Raw genomic sequence first — 14233 nt, forward strand, 5'->3', positions numbered from 1 at the left:
CAAAGCTCTGGCGCTGACACGATGCATATAGCACAGTAACTAAGTACAGTACCACACACACATATAGATATGCACTGTAGGCGCTTATTCTGCGCGCCTGTCGTCGTCGTCGTCGTCCTTCACCCTCGACAGCGCCTCACAAGCCAATTGCACAGCCACGTCAAGCCACGCGTACAACAGCAGTAGCGCAGGCGTATAAGTTCGCAGATATGTACGGTTGAGCGGTAGTCGCAAGGCTACCCGCAATAGTCGTTTACTACTGTCATCTCACGGGTCACCCTGCATGTGCTTCCATTACTTGCGCATTGTCTAGCGTCAGCCACATGGAGGCCGGCGCGGAAGAATCCATGGGCCGAGCGCCACTGCCACACCTGCCCGGCCTCTCTTACCCTAACCTGCCCTTTTACTGGTCCCCAGCCTCCGACCCCTACCCACCACCGAAACCGGCACTGCTAAGTAGCGTGGGGTTTCCTGTCCAGCGGACAAACGGCCCCGTCCTGCTTCCAGCTCGGAACCACTCGTCCTCCGGTTGCAAATTCCAGAAGCCAAAAAAACCCTTCTACAATCTGTTTCATTTCCTTTTTCGTCGTCCGTGTCCTTGTTCGGGTTTCTTTTGTTCTCCTTTGCCCGTTTCTCATCCCGTTCTCTTCGGCGATCTGCACCAACCATGCCGACCGTCCGGCTCGTCCTCTAGGCTATCCACACCTGGCACCCTCGGGAGTCTCCTGCGTCAGATCCTATGAAAATCGTCAGCAATACTCTGCATTAAGTTGTAATTAGCAGCCGTCAGGCCTTGGATCGACGGACCAATGGCAAGACAAGGCGACCATTATACTCTGTATCCACCGTTTTTCGTCTCCACGGTCGCGAAACGCCGTCAACAATGCGTACCTGACTTGGCTATCCGGCACATTTCCTTGGCCGTTTCTGCCCACGCATTGTCGTGGCTACGTCCCCGAGGTATCCCTTCCGCGTGCTACTATATGTGGGCATTGTTTGGTTTTGATGCAAGCAGCCGTGGCGCATGGTATAGTAGCCCGCGGTACCTCTTGCGTCGTTCCAGATCCATCGCTCAAGCTGGATGATGAGGAAGATGAAGAGGAAGTGGGTGGTGATGATGGAGCTGCCTTGTTGAGTGCTTCCAGCACAAAAGGCGGATACTCATCACAAATGTGAATGTAGTCAACCTTCCTTGCCTTGCGCGCATATTTCTCCGGCGACCTGGCTTTCGCCGAGAGACATTTTTGCGGTTGGGACAACATGTGGGGCTGGTACCGAGACGGACCCTGGAAAGGTTCCGATATCTCCATTGTCATCTGTGGATTCGGCTGCTGAGGTATTGTTGTTTGCGTAGCGTATGTTGGTACTTGAGGAGTACCCTGTGCTTGCCAATGCATTGATGTCTGGTGCCGCATCACTGATTGTATATTTTGAGTTTGGTCTTGCCACAGCAAAGGATAATATCTTGGGGTATACGGTTGCTGCTGAACTTGCACAGGAGCGCAAAGCTGAACCGTTGGCCTCGTATCCACACTCCCATCCCCTGTCTGTTCGTATTCAAAATTCCCGCTTTCGTGATCTCTTTTTGTTCTTAGGGGATCGAGATTTCTTCCCCGCTCGCTTTTCCTGGATCTAGACCGATGATTCTCAACATACACGACTAGTGGGTCCTTAGGCGGCTGAGGTGACAAAGCGTGGAGCTACTGCCCAATATTGAGACAACAACGGTAAATGTAACGGCTGAGACACCACAAGGCAATGAACATGAGGGCTAAGCCAAATAAACCAGCAAAAATGATGGCAATAATGAGATTGGTATTCGTCATGGCAGTCTAGTCGGTAGAACGAATTACAAGGTCAAGATAGGAGATTTTGACAAACGATTAGATACCATACGTATAGGCAAGGGAAAAAAGAGTTGTCATTTAACGAACCGGTATTCACAGCTCCTTCGTCGTACAGTTACACTCGAACTGTCAAAACCCCGCAGTATACAGCAAAGAACCCATCTGTTGTGTAACTTCTCTCTTGTCAGTCTTTTCCCGTCAGCCCCCAAATCACCAGCCACACACTCAAACCCACGAAAATCCATCCAACCCGGCCTTACACACAGCTACGCGCTCGGTAAATCCCCATGACCCAATGTTGTAACACATACACATGCCCGAGAAACAAACATGTTGTAACTCCCACACACGCCAACATACTTGCCATCCCCCCCACATTCCACAACGTCTTGTACGCTGCACAGTCCCAAACTCTCGACTGCCAATCCCCTCTCTCCTTTCTACTTTGCCCCACTTCTACCCGCCTTGCTCGCTTTATTCGCTTTGCTGCTCGCCTTGCTGCCCGCTTTGCTATTCACTTTACTGCTCGCCCCACTCGCACTCTTCACAGTCGAGCACCCCTCCCGTTGACACTCCAATTCGTGCATCTCGGCGTCGATGACGCGCCGGCAACTTCGCATCAGGCACCACCCGAAGAAGCAACAGAAGAGGGTTACCAGAATTATTGCTAGGATTATCGTGTGTGCGTAGTTCATGCTTGGCGTTGGCTTGAGGTGAAAGATTTGGGGAGGTTGAAGTCGAGCGGTGGGACTCGAGTACGGGGTTTGTTGGGGGGATAGGATGGATTTTGGTTGTGATGGTGTTGTAGTTTGAAAGTGTCTGTTGGAGGAGGGTTTAGGATGTTGATGGGTAGAGGGTCAGTGTTGATGTTTACTGTGGTATCTGTTTGTAGAGCTTCGAGTGCGGGTTACGTTCACTTTCACTCTCACCTTCACTGGCAGGCTATGACCTAGCATTGGGCTTGTAGTAGTTCCCTCTCTTTCTTCTTTCGGATCGATATCAATTCAATCTCCTTCATCTACAATAGCACGTCTCACGAATTCCATACAAGCCGACTACAACATCCAAATAACTGTCATTTCATACTACTGTTACATTTTACCTTATTTATTCTTACAAAGCTACTCCCTACCATCTTCACTCGCTTCAAAACTCCCTCAACGCATCAAGCACCTCCTTCTGCCTCTGCGCCGCCATCTTCTCAAACCCATCCACACTCATAACAAACGTGCCCCTCCCCCCCGTCAGCGCCCGCAGATGATTCAAATACCCCACCATCTCCTTCAACGGCACCCTCGCTACAATCTGGCGCTGATGATCCGCAACACCACTCCCTACCTCGCCCATACCCGAGCTAAAGGGGTCAGGAGGCGTGTAAATAAGGGCAGGATCGATACGCGGAAGGTCGTCGCCGTCAACACCTGGTGTTTGCGAGGATTCGGTGCCATCAAGCGAGAGCACCTGACCGCCGCGGGAGGAGGATATGTCTTGCACGACGGCCCCGAGCGAAGTTTCGTTTACGAAAATGGTAACGTTCATAACGGGTTCGAGGATGGCGGCGGGTGCGGTACTACAAGCTGTGCGTAGACTGGCTCCTACGGCAGCGCGGGCAGCCATGGAGAGCGCGGTGGTGGTTGTCTCGGGGAAGAGATGGGTGGCTGCGTCTAGGGCGATTGTGACGCGCGTGTTGGCGACGGGGAAGCCGTTGAAGGGGCCGCGGGCGAGGGCTGCGGACGCGCCGGCTTGGAGAGAGTGCAGGATACCCGGGAGGGAGAGGTGTGGTGGGATGTGGGATTTGTGGCTTGCGGAGTCGTGGGAGGAGAGGTGGGGGTGGGAGATGTAGAGGGTGTTGTTGTCCGGGAGTTTGTATGTTGTTTCGAAGGGGCTGTCTTGGACTTCTTGGGTATCTTGGGCTAAGGCGTTGCTGATGGTGGCTTCGTCGATGGATTCGACGGAGGCGGTGGTGATGGCTTTGGCTTGCTTGCCTGCAATTGGCTTGTCAAGAGTGTATGTCAATGGCTCGGTCGAAGTCGTGATTGTCTCTCTGTATCCAATCTCGATCTTACCGATTCTCGCCTTGGCCTTGAAGTCGTTCAAAAGTCGGTCTCGGGCGATTTCGAGATGTAAGTCACCCATTCCTGCTAGATGCGTTTGTCCTGACTCTTCATCGACTGAGAGGTGCAGACTAGGGTCTTCGCGTAGTAAGATGGCAAGGCTTTCTTGTACGTGCTTCTGCTCGCTCAAACTGTGAGGTTCGATGCTGGTAAAGAATACGGGCGGCGGAACGGCAATAGGTCGGAGTTGCAGTGTGTTCAACCCGCCAGATGGTGTGCCCTTCATCTGCAGCCCACGGTATACGATCAGCGTATCGCCAGTCCTAGCATGCTTGAGTCCGGTGATGACACCAATTTGGCCGGGACCGATGCTGTCTACTTCCACTGCATCATTGGCATACATCTTTAGAAGACGAGGTGCACGTTCCGTAATGGCTAGGTTGGTATTGTACAGCGTGGCGCCGCGATCAATTGAGCCAGAGTAGACGCGCACGTAGACCAGAACGCCTCTTTTGGGGTCATTGACAACCTTGAAAGCCAGAGCACAGGCTTGTAGATTTTTCACTTCGGCAATAGCGAGCTCGCCCGTTCGCTTTTCTTGCTTCTTTGCCGGCTTGGATGACTTGGTGGGTGCTGTAGATGCTGAGCTCAGAAGAGCGGCAAGGGTGCTACTCTGGTTTGCAATGGCTATCTCAGGGTCGGGGCGTTCGAGAGGTGATGGGAGAAGATCGACTACACTGTCAAGCAGTGGTTGAACACCAATGTTGCGGAACGACGCCCCGGCAAACACCGGTATAACCGATTGGGGAGCTTGTAAAACGACTCGGCGAAGAGACTGCGTGATTTGAATACCCGAAATGGCGAGATGGTCTTCGTCATTTTCCAGGAAGTGTTCAACCATTACATCGTCGTGCTCGCTCAATATCTCGACAAGAGCTATCCTGGCCTTTTTAATCTCTGCGGCAAAGTTCTTATCAGTCTTGTCCAACTCTTCAAGCTCAACGGCCTTGATATCTCGTCCATATCCGCCTGCCTTCCAGAGCATACCACGAAGATTGATAATATCTCCAACTCCAACAAAGTCACCATTGCCTCCCTGCCACCAAGGAATCTGGCAAACTGCAGGCCATCCCCGCAGTCTGGAACCAATCTCTTTGACTGTTCTTGAAAAGGCAGCGCCTACGCGGTCCAATTTGTTGACAAAGATGATCCTGGGAATATGGTAGTGTCCGGCTTGCGTCCACACCTTTTCTGTTTGGGCTTCGACTCCTGCTACCCCGTCCAAGATACAGACTGCGCCATCCAAGACACGCAGCGAACGGAGTACCTCGAATGTAAAATCAGCGTGACCCGGGGTATCAATCAGATTAATGTTGTGGGGAGTAGAAGATCTCAAAACATCGTCAAAAGATACCGGCAACTGCGGTAGAGATGGCGATGTTTGATTACTTGGTGGTAGTGGAGGCCAGTGGAAAGTTATGGCTGCAGATTGAATAGTGATGCCTCGCGCTCGCTCAGCAGGAAGGAAGTCAGTTACTGTGGACCCTTCGTCGACATCTAAAAGTGGTCAGTGTGTTTGTTGAAGCCGATCTTTCTGTTTCGCAAGTGGTACAAGGGCATCGAGATATTTGGAAAACACTGCGCTAAAGACGTAAAATGAATTCGTGCATACTTCCTATTCTACGAGTGACACCACTGTAGTAGAGCATACGCTCAGTTGTAGTTGTTTTCCCCTAGATATTCATTAGAGCCTCTTCAGATTCACAAAAGAGCCATCCGACCTACCGCATCAATGTGGGCAATGATGCCGATATTACGGGTCGCTTTGGAAAGTAGGTCATGTTGAGGCGCCTGGGTCGACAGCAACCGCCGAGGAGTCTTCACATTGTGCCGAACGACTCGGCGGGCACACCATATCCAGCCGGTTATCATGCCAAAGACTGCGCAATGCGATGGTGATGCGAAAGATGTTGTGTGTAGGAAATGCACGTGACGCAAAAGATGACATGGTTCGCGCCTTTCCTAGCCGGGCTAAGGGCAAGGCTGGGTGTTGGAGCGACATCATCGCATCACTCTCCAGCTAGTCGCAGCCGTTGATAGCTTCAATTCACTCCCCCACAACTATGGATTACAGCGCTCACGATCCCGACCACCCCGCGGGCGGCGACCCTTGGGCTTCGTCGCCTCAGGCGAACCGATCATCTTTTGGCCAGCCTCCAACTAACGATATTCCGTCATCCCCGCTGCCTGCGCAGGCTTCCCCATATGGCGAGAACAGTGAGCAGTACGGCTATCTGGGCGAGCAGGATGCGCAAAGTCGGCCGGGCACGGCGCCTGAGAATGGCGATCAATCGCAGCAACAGCAGGCGCACGGTCAGGACGCGCCTCGGTCACCTCAGCCGCAGCAACAGGGCCAACAGGGACAGCAGCCACAAAGGTATCACGGCACGAGACCACAGCGACAACAGCAGCAACAGTACAAGCTGCAGGCCAAGGTTACAGGTCTTGAGCGCAACGGAAAGAAGGACCCCATAATACGATTCGATGTTTACGTACGTCTATACAAGTTCAACATGGCAAAAGCATGCCTCCGCAATGTGCTGGACATTGAGCATTGGGTCAAGGTGGCGTTGATGCTCTCAGCGCATTACTGTCTGGCTTCAAAGCTACCTCCATATCTGTCCACTCCACTTGCGGATGGCATCCATAACAGTGGCCTCGTGCTAACTTCTACATTCAGACGAACCTTCCCAAGTTTCGCACCACGCAATTCCGCGATGTCCGACGTCTACACTCTGAATTCGTGAAACTCGGCGAGCATCTCATTTCCGCATGCCCGGAAGCCATTGTACCTGCAGTACCACCGGCGACTACATCGGCAGGCGCTGGAACTGATGAAGACGAGGCACGACTCAAGATATCAATTCAGCGGTGGCTCAATATTGTGTGCAGCAATGAAATACTCATACGTGACGAGGAAATGGTCTTCTTCGTAGAGAGCGACTTTGGCTATAGCCCCGTGGTGCGGAGGAAGCAACCTGCTACTGGAGTGCGCCGCAAGATGATCAAGCAGTTTGCGCCGCCGCCGGACGACACGCCAGAACTCGCTGCGGCACGACCAGTGGTTAAAGCCTTCTACCTCGGTACAATGGAAGCCGAGCAGAAGTTGGAGAAGGTTGTGAAGCACCGAAGGAGTGAGTGGTCAGCATATGTCATACAGAACACAAGACTAATTTGCTTTAGACCTCGGGGTTGCTGAATCTGACCTGGGCGCCAAGTTTGCAGCACTACAGGTCCAAGAGACGCACGTTGGTCTGGCCCACGCGTACAAGAAACTCGGGAAGATTATACAGGCTACGGGTGACTTTCATGCCGCTCAGGGCACCGCTGAAGCTACCACCCTGGGTGATCCACTCCAGTACCACAGCAGCGATGCTTTTATCGCAAAGGAAACTCTGACAAATCGTCACATCATCCTTCGCGAACTGCTCCAAGCACAATCAGCGACCAAGTCCAAGTTGTCAGCGGCCGACCGGCTGAAGGCCAGCTCAAGCGTGAAACGGGAAAAGGTTGACGAAGCTATTGCTGCTTTAGACGAGGCTAGAAGCCATGAGCAATATTTGATGCAAAAGGCCCAACGTGTCACTGCCAATCTTCTTCAAGAACAGCGGAGGTGGTTTGATCGGACTACGCACGACATGCGGCAAGCGATTCGGGAATACGTAGTGCGCCAGATTGAAGCCGAACGCCGTACTCTAGCTACTCTGGAATCCGTACGACCGGACATTCGGGCCATTGATGGCAGCGGCGGTCTTTCGCGGCTTGGACGTGAAGCGCATCCACCACAGCGCCGGGTTCCCATGGCAAGCTCTCAAGGACCCAAGGGCGATGCATGGTCTGGTGTGCCGCGACGACCCGGTGATGGGCTCAATCGCAGTATGAGCGGTAGTTTTGTCGCTCCACTTCCTGAGACCGACGAAAACGACGAAGAGACAATACACGGCAGAAAGCGGGCTACGAGCAAGGCGGGAAGCCAGGCAGGAGTGGAAGAGGACGACGATCGGATTGATGCGAAGAACGCGGCCAGTAGGCTAGCCACGACGACGTTCTAGAGGTTGTTTTGGTTTGTGGGGAGAGTTGAAAGAAGCCACGGGATGGTATGGTCAGTTGTGTGCCATGGACTCGACTGCACAATACCACGCGGCATAATGTACACTGCAGCCTATAGGAGAGTTTTCTGAGCCATTTTACCCTTGCTGTGCAGCGTGTAGTTTTCTTGCTCTAGGATGGTGCTGGTGATCTCTGTGCAGGTACATAACGGCCGAGCGAGTGCCAAGACCGGGGCTACTTACAGCAGTCGACTTTTGCTCCACGATGGTTTCCCGGGCTTCATGTTTGGTCCCCTCTCGACTTTAGCCAGCCGCCTCATGGCACTCTCCGGGCATGCAGCAAGACAACAGCATCACGCCAGTTCTAGACCGCGAGCCACTGATTGTTGAGTCTCTCAGCCCTGATTCTGCCTGCATTGGCTTTTGACATGGGTCACGGCAGTGGGCCAACCCTGGTGCAAATCGCGAATGCGCGGCTGCTGTGCGTCACTTGATCAGAGAGGCCTTCGTGCCAGCCCCGCGCGCAATCTATCCAGCGTGGCGACGATATTGCAAAGTGTGGGGTCAAATACGGCACATACTCTACTCTACACCAAGGCACCAGAGCGAATAGCAGCAGCCTTGGGACACTAACCGTAAACCAAAGGCCCTGCCCCTGGCCTCCGTGCCGCCTGACCGGCGGGTGCGCATGCGCGCCAGGGAGGGAGCCGTTCGAGAACCATGGCACGACACCGACCGGCTTCTGTCAACCTTGTACCGACGATCAGTTACCGGAGTCGCACAGCTTGCCAGGAGATTTGGTGTACATGCATCAACTCGTATCAAGTACCGCCGTCCAGGTCCTGACTGATGAGATGTCGGCGGTGGAATTGGGATTGGCATACCGAGAGCCGATCCCCCGCAATGTACTACCATATCGCGTTGGGGAAGACGACTCACAGTTGGAAGCGAGACCGGGGTGCAGCATTGCACTCTACCACTCCGGGCGGATAGTTGTAGCCGCCAAGTTGCCATGCACCAAATCGAAGGTGCTCAATCTGCTGTGCCACTCGGACGCAGGAGCATGGAACCCTGCTTATAGCGTCGGCAGACTTGTGCGAGCTGCGATAACATGTTGGTCGTGCCCAAATCTCCGTGATCCAAACCTAAACCTAAAGGCCGAGTTGCTGTTTTCGAACCTGAAGGAACCTCCGGTAGAGTCCTATTTGGCGACGACTCGGTCCACGCCTCAGAATGGCGCCGTTCCGCCAATACTCCAGCGGCTTGGACGGAAACCAGAGTGAAGCTCATCTCACCGTAAGCGAGATGTCAACCGGCCGGCAACTTTGTGCGGTCCTGCGTCCCGGGTAAAGTGCATGTGCAGTGTGAAGATGATCATGCACCAGCTGCTTCTGATGGGGCGGCTCCCCGAATCAGAACAGTGGAGAGCATCAAATAATGGAATGCTTTTCCTCGATTGGCGACCGGCTAACCACCATCCCTACTGTTGGATGCAGCCTATCGACGCCACCGTCCACATGTCCGAGGGCCACCGTTTACGTGGTCGAGTCAGGGTCGAAGGATCATCGTCGCAGCCACTGGCAGCCCTCCAAGAGCCTGAACAAGGTCACGGCGAATGTACATAACGTTGCGGAGCCCATGTCCCTTGCAAACACTTTTGGCCCTCTCCTCACTTTCCCTTTGGCTTGCTAAGCCCGTATTGCAAGCACGCCCCTCACCTCGTTGGTGATATTTAGCCCTTGCACCCAGCGTCGAACATTGATATCGACATTGACGTTTCGATATTCTAATTCCACTGAGCACATCCCACCTGACGTCGACCGAAGTGTTGGGGTTCGACCAAACATGCCAAGAGTCTTCAAGTTTCTCAAGACTGCGCTTGCACCTAGCATTGGAAGTTCCGCGCCGCAGGAGGTAGTTGACAAGAACAATTCGTCGCCCAAGGCATCATTCACTTCCTCGGCAGACGACACATGGCTTCCAGACTTCGATCCGCTCACAGTCACGGCCTTTGAACTGTCCGAACTCCTGAATGCGCGAGCAATTACAAGCGTGCAAATAGTACAACTGTACCTGAAAGAGATTGCGTTACACAACAGAAGAGGCAGACAATTAAGAGCATTAATTTCGGTTGCTCCAAAACATGAACTATTGAAGATAGCACGCAAGCTGGACGATGAACGAGCAAGAGGCAAGATAAGAGGCCCACTTCATGGCATTCCAATAGTAATCAAGGATAATATCATGACGGATGAGACGCTGGGAATGGACACGACAGTCGGTATGTGCGAATAACTAACCTGGATGCCATCAGTGAAACTTATGTTCTTGTTAGGCTCCTATGCTTTTGTAGGCTGCATACCTAAGAAGAGCGCAACCGTTGTCGACCGCTTGATCAAGCGAGGAATGATCATCATTGGAAAATCGAACCTTACGGAATTCTGTGGTCTCAAGAATCCTTCAATGCCTCCAGGATGGTCAGCAGTGGGCGGACAGTGTCAATCACCATATGTTTCAAGACACATTGCAAAACGAAAACTACATTGGGAACTGTCAGCTCCTGGAGGCTCCTCAACAGGATCAGCCGTAGCCGTGGCTTCAGGATTCAGCACTCTAGCGATTGGTACGGATACTATCGGATCACTCATTACGCCAGCAAACCGCGCAGCCCTCTACGCATTGAAGCCTACAGTTGGAGAGGTTCCGATGGATGGGATCTTCAACCTAAGCAAGACGTTTGATTCAGTTGGTGGCATGGTAAGCTGGATGTTTGTCAGCTCGTATTGGGCACACTAACTTTATGCAATAGGCCAAATCTGCAAAGGATCTCGTGGCGCTTATGGACGCCTTGATGGTGCCCACCAACAGAGAAGAGAATGTACCGAGTCCACACAGATCGTTCAAGATCAAGCCAGATTTTGGTACGCTTCGAATCGGCATCTGTGAGCCGTCAATCTGGAAGTCATGGCGCAAAAATGGGCGCATTAATGCTGACGCTGAGAGATTTATGGTAAGTTTACGAAAACATCGCTGACATCAGTCCATAAGTCACATGCTATATGTGCATTCATGTCTTTGCTGCAGGGATCAGTATATTGTTGGAACCTCTATGCTGACACGAGGCAGACCCAAAAGTACGATATGATTGTTCAGAGCATGATTGAGATGGGCGTCGATGTTGTGTACCCGATTGAATTGCCCAATCCAATGAGCTTGACCATTGATGGTAGGAACTGCTTCGAGCCGGTTGTCTGTATGTTGCTATGAACTTTGTACTAGCGCCAACATGCTAACGTGCTACAGATGCTGAATTCAAAGATTGCTTATCAGAGTTCATCCGGGACTTTAAGGTGACCAAGATGCATTCATTGGCCGAGATTATAAATTTTAATCTGGAGCATCCAGAACTGTGCCTCCCACCGAGTATGTCAATTTGAGTTGCTATAACTGATATCTCCTACTTATACGTTTTAGCATGTCCAGATCAGAATGATCTTATGGCCGCCTTACAATCCAGCATCAAGCGCGAAGAAATCAACGCCGCACGACAACACCTTCAGACCGCCGGCGGACCTGAGGGCCTCGACTTTCTCTTTGCTTCGCGCTCTCTCGATATCATCATGGCGCCCGGAGACGCCGCATTGTCCACACTTGCAGCTGCAGCAGGATACCCAACTGCCGCATGTCCACTGTCCGCTCTCAAACTCAATGGCCAACCATTTGGCATCACGCTCGCCTCACGTCCACATACCGAACACACGCTCCTCCACTTCCTAACCGCATACGAAAACATCTTCCCGCCCCGCGCCCTCCCCATGCCGCTTTCGTCGGTGCCGCTCCAGGACCCCAACCCAGAACCGCTCCCCGATCAGCCCATTGTCGATCTTATTCTGCACGAATGGGACACGCGGAGATTCAGTTGTAGTGCGGATGCGCTGGCGGATTGGCTCAATGCGCGCTGGCGCAAGAGCGGGTACGAACTTAGTGCCGAAACTGTGTGTGAGGTTCTGAGGAGTAATGGAAGGATAGCATTTAGAGGGCTAGGCGATGATGCTGAAGGTGCTTTTTCACGATAGTTGCTCTGTGAGCTTCTTTCTTTTCTACATGACTAACAGGATTTTCGTTTTTTGTCATCTCCACATCAGGATTTCCATGCATATTTGGCAGTTTTTGTATCATTTTTTGAAGGATATTAGCGTGGTGTTTTTAGCGCAATTATTATTCGATGTCATTCCCTGGTGGGAAGATGAGCTACCTGGTACCTGCGGTCGTAACTAAGGGAGGATTTCGTTATATGAAATAACGTTATAACCAATGTGGCGTGATATGCTTATCTAATTCATGAGGGGTTTCATATGACATTACTTCTTCCCACTATGTTATTGAGCTTATCCATGTGTAAATGAGCATCAAGCTACCTCCTAGTTATGAATCGGGCAATACCCAAAACCAACCCTCTCTCTCTATCAACTGTTTACTCTACAGACGAAAACGGGATTTGGCTTGCACTTACCAGCAATTTTGGAGATGTTGGGATAGTGTTTACTGCAAAGATGATAGATTGTACCCGCGGCTGCAGACTCTGCCTCACTACGTCGATCGCGCTGTAAGTGGTTTCCTGATTTATTTTTTTAACAAAGAAATCGTATCTTCTAAATCGTAATCTGAAATTCAAAGCCGGTATGGGGTATGTAAGCGTCCTTGGTTTCTCGATGTCGCACCTAAATTCTGCACGCTATCATGCAAGGTTTACACAACGATTTTAGCGAACCAATATCTAATGCGAGTGTCAGGTTGCGAGGAATGATTTGTTTAGGATAGTCTCGAGGTGTATATTGGGTCTCAGCGAGGAAGATGCCAAAGGGGGTATGGACGGTGGCGTTTGAGTGTAGTGCGTTTAGGAGGGTTATATGGACAAATGCGTACGGTGGTAGTGGGATAAAGTCGAGGTTTGTTAGTCAGGGGTAGATACAGGGTTACGGCTCAGGAAGAGGAGATGTTGGTTCTTGTTATCCTGATAGAGGTGGAGTCGAGAGTTCTTCTTCGCAGGTTCTGTGGGTTGGGTTTTAAGAATGTTGGTGTTGACAGAGCTTCCTTTTGTATTTCATCCCATAGTTATATAACTTAGGTGAAGACACCCGCTTCGAGTAAAGAAATCAGCAAGAGAACTGGTATCTTACACCTACTGAATAGGCAGCTGCAAAGACCTCTTACTATTGTTGATATAATACAATTGCAAGATGACCTGTGAAAGGAATGTAAATGCTATCGAAGTATTACCTTATAACCTCCAGAGACGGCCTTTTATGCATAGTTAAGCATATCAAACATATGGTGCACAGCTAGCATAGCAGGTACAGGAAGGATTCCGTTTTTGAACAACATCTGCCTCCTCCTTCGTTCCCATATCGGCCTTGTAAGAGAATCTCGGGCCAGATACTCGCTGAAAGTTCTGCGACAGGTAAATATATTCGTCATCACATCGGGCTCCAGCTTCGGTAGGGAGATGCGGGGGCCCTGTGACTTCATGTAGTACATACATTTCTTAGCACATGCGGGGTTTCCTGCATGGAGAAATTTGCAGCAAGTTGAGGCGCAAAATGCAGTGAGTGAACTTAGAACGATAATTGTTAAAAGTAGAATGTAGCTCTGTTGCAGCACAGGTAAGCGTGGTGCGATAATGCTCGCTGCAGATGCTTGGAATAAGGTTTGATCCTGCAAGAGATGTAGATTTTGATCTAGGATAGTAGCGACTTTAATTGTGTCATCTGACGTTGCCTATTTCCTATAACTAGATTGTAGTACAATCATTACTCCAATGTATCCAACGCTAACTGCATTCAGCGTGGGGTATGACTCTAGACGTTGGTACCGCTGTCCCCACACTCGCTTAACATCATGACTTCATTACACGATCCTTGATTTTCAGTTCGAGGATTATTTAGATTATATATTTTGTAATTTCAAACTTTTCCATCTTGAAATCAAGTTCAGCAGAAAAAGCTGCTTGGCGCAGCGGAAGCGCGCCGGGCTCATAACCCGGAGGACCTCGGATCGAAACCGAGAGCAGCTATGCTTGACACATTCATTTTTGCTTTTCTCTTATTGCTCTGAGTTGAGAGTGGAGCGTTGGGACGAAATTTGGGTGGATGCTCGGCCTTTTGCTTTCATCTTGGACTTTTTTTTTATTCAAGTGTACGGTTCCTCGTGTATAATTAGTATG

The 14233-nt window shown here is 51.2% G+C and overlaps 4 protein-coding genes across 4 annotated transcripts; 3 read left to right on the plus strand and 1 right to left on the minus strand.

Moving 5' to 3' along the window:
- Nucleotides 1-570: 570 nt before the first annotated feature.
- On the plus strand, nucleotides 571-780 carry COCCADRAFT_83148 (uncharacterized protein; the record flags this gene model as incomplete). Its single annotated transcript, XM_007709158.1, has 1 exon — nucleotides 571-780. A coding segment is annotated over one exon (210 nt), but the record flags the coding sequence as incomplete, so codon positions are not given.
- A 2213-nt stretch (nucleotides 781-2993) lies between these two features.
- Nucleotides 2994-5833, minus strand: COCCADRAFT_32498 (uncharacterized protein; the record flags this gene model as incomplete). Its single annotated transcript, XM_007709123.1, has 3 exons — nucleotides 2994-5458; nucleotides 5574-5634; nucleotides 5687-5833. The coding sequence occupies 3 exons, from the start codon at nucleotides 5831-5833 to the stop codon at nucleotides 2994-2996; spliced, it is 2673 nt and encodes an 890-aa protein (XP_007707313.1).
- A 191-nt stretch (nucleotides 5834-6024) lies between these two features.
- On the plus strand, nucleotides 6025-8013 carry COCCADRAFT_32499 (uncharacterized protein; the record flags this gene model as incomplete). The annotated part of the gene is made up of 3 exons (XM_007709124.1): nucleotides 6025-6498; nucleotides 6642-7095; nucleotides 7145-8013. The coding sequence occupies 3 exons, from the start codon at nucleotides 6025-6027 to the stop codon at nucleotides 8011-8013; spliced, it is 1797 nt and encodes a 598-aa protein (XP_007707314.1).
- A 1842-nt stretch (nucleotides 8014-9855) lies between these two features.
- COCCADRAFT_83424 (uncharacterized protein) lies at nucleotides 9856-12086 on the plus strand (the record flags this gene model as incomplete). The annotated part of the gene is made up of 6 exons (XM_007709159.1): nucleotides 9856-10291; nucleotides 10346-10767; nucleotides 10820-11020; nucleotides 11137-11263; nucleotides 11314-11433; nucleotides 11485-12086. 6 exons carry the CDS (start codon nucleotides 9856-9858, stop codon nucleotides 12084-12086), a joined length of 1908 nt encoding a protein of 635 aa, XP_007707349.1.
- Between the last annotated feature and the right edge of the window lie 2147 nt (nucleotides 12087-14233).

This window comes from Bipolaris zeicola, assembly GCF_000523435.1.
Source record: "Bipolaris zeicola 26-R-13 unplaced genomic scaffold scaffold_6, whole genome shotgun sequence".
Classification (NCBI taxonomy): Eukaryota; Fungi; Ascomycota; class Dothideomycetes; order Pleosporales; family Pleosporaceae; genus Bipolaris; species Bipolaris zeicola.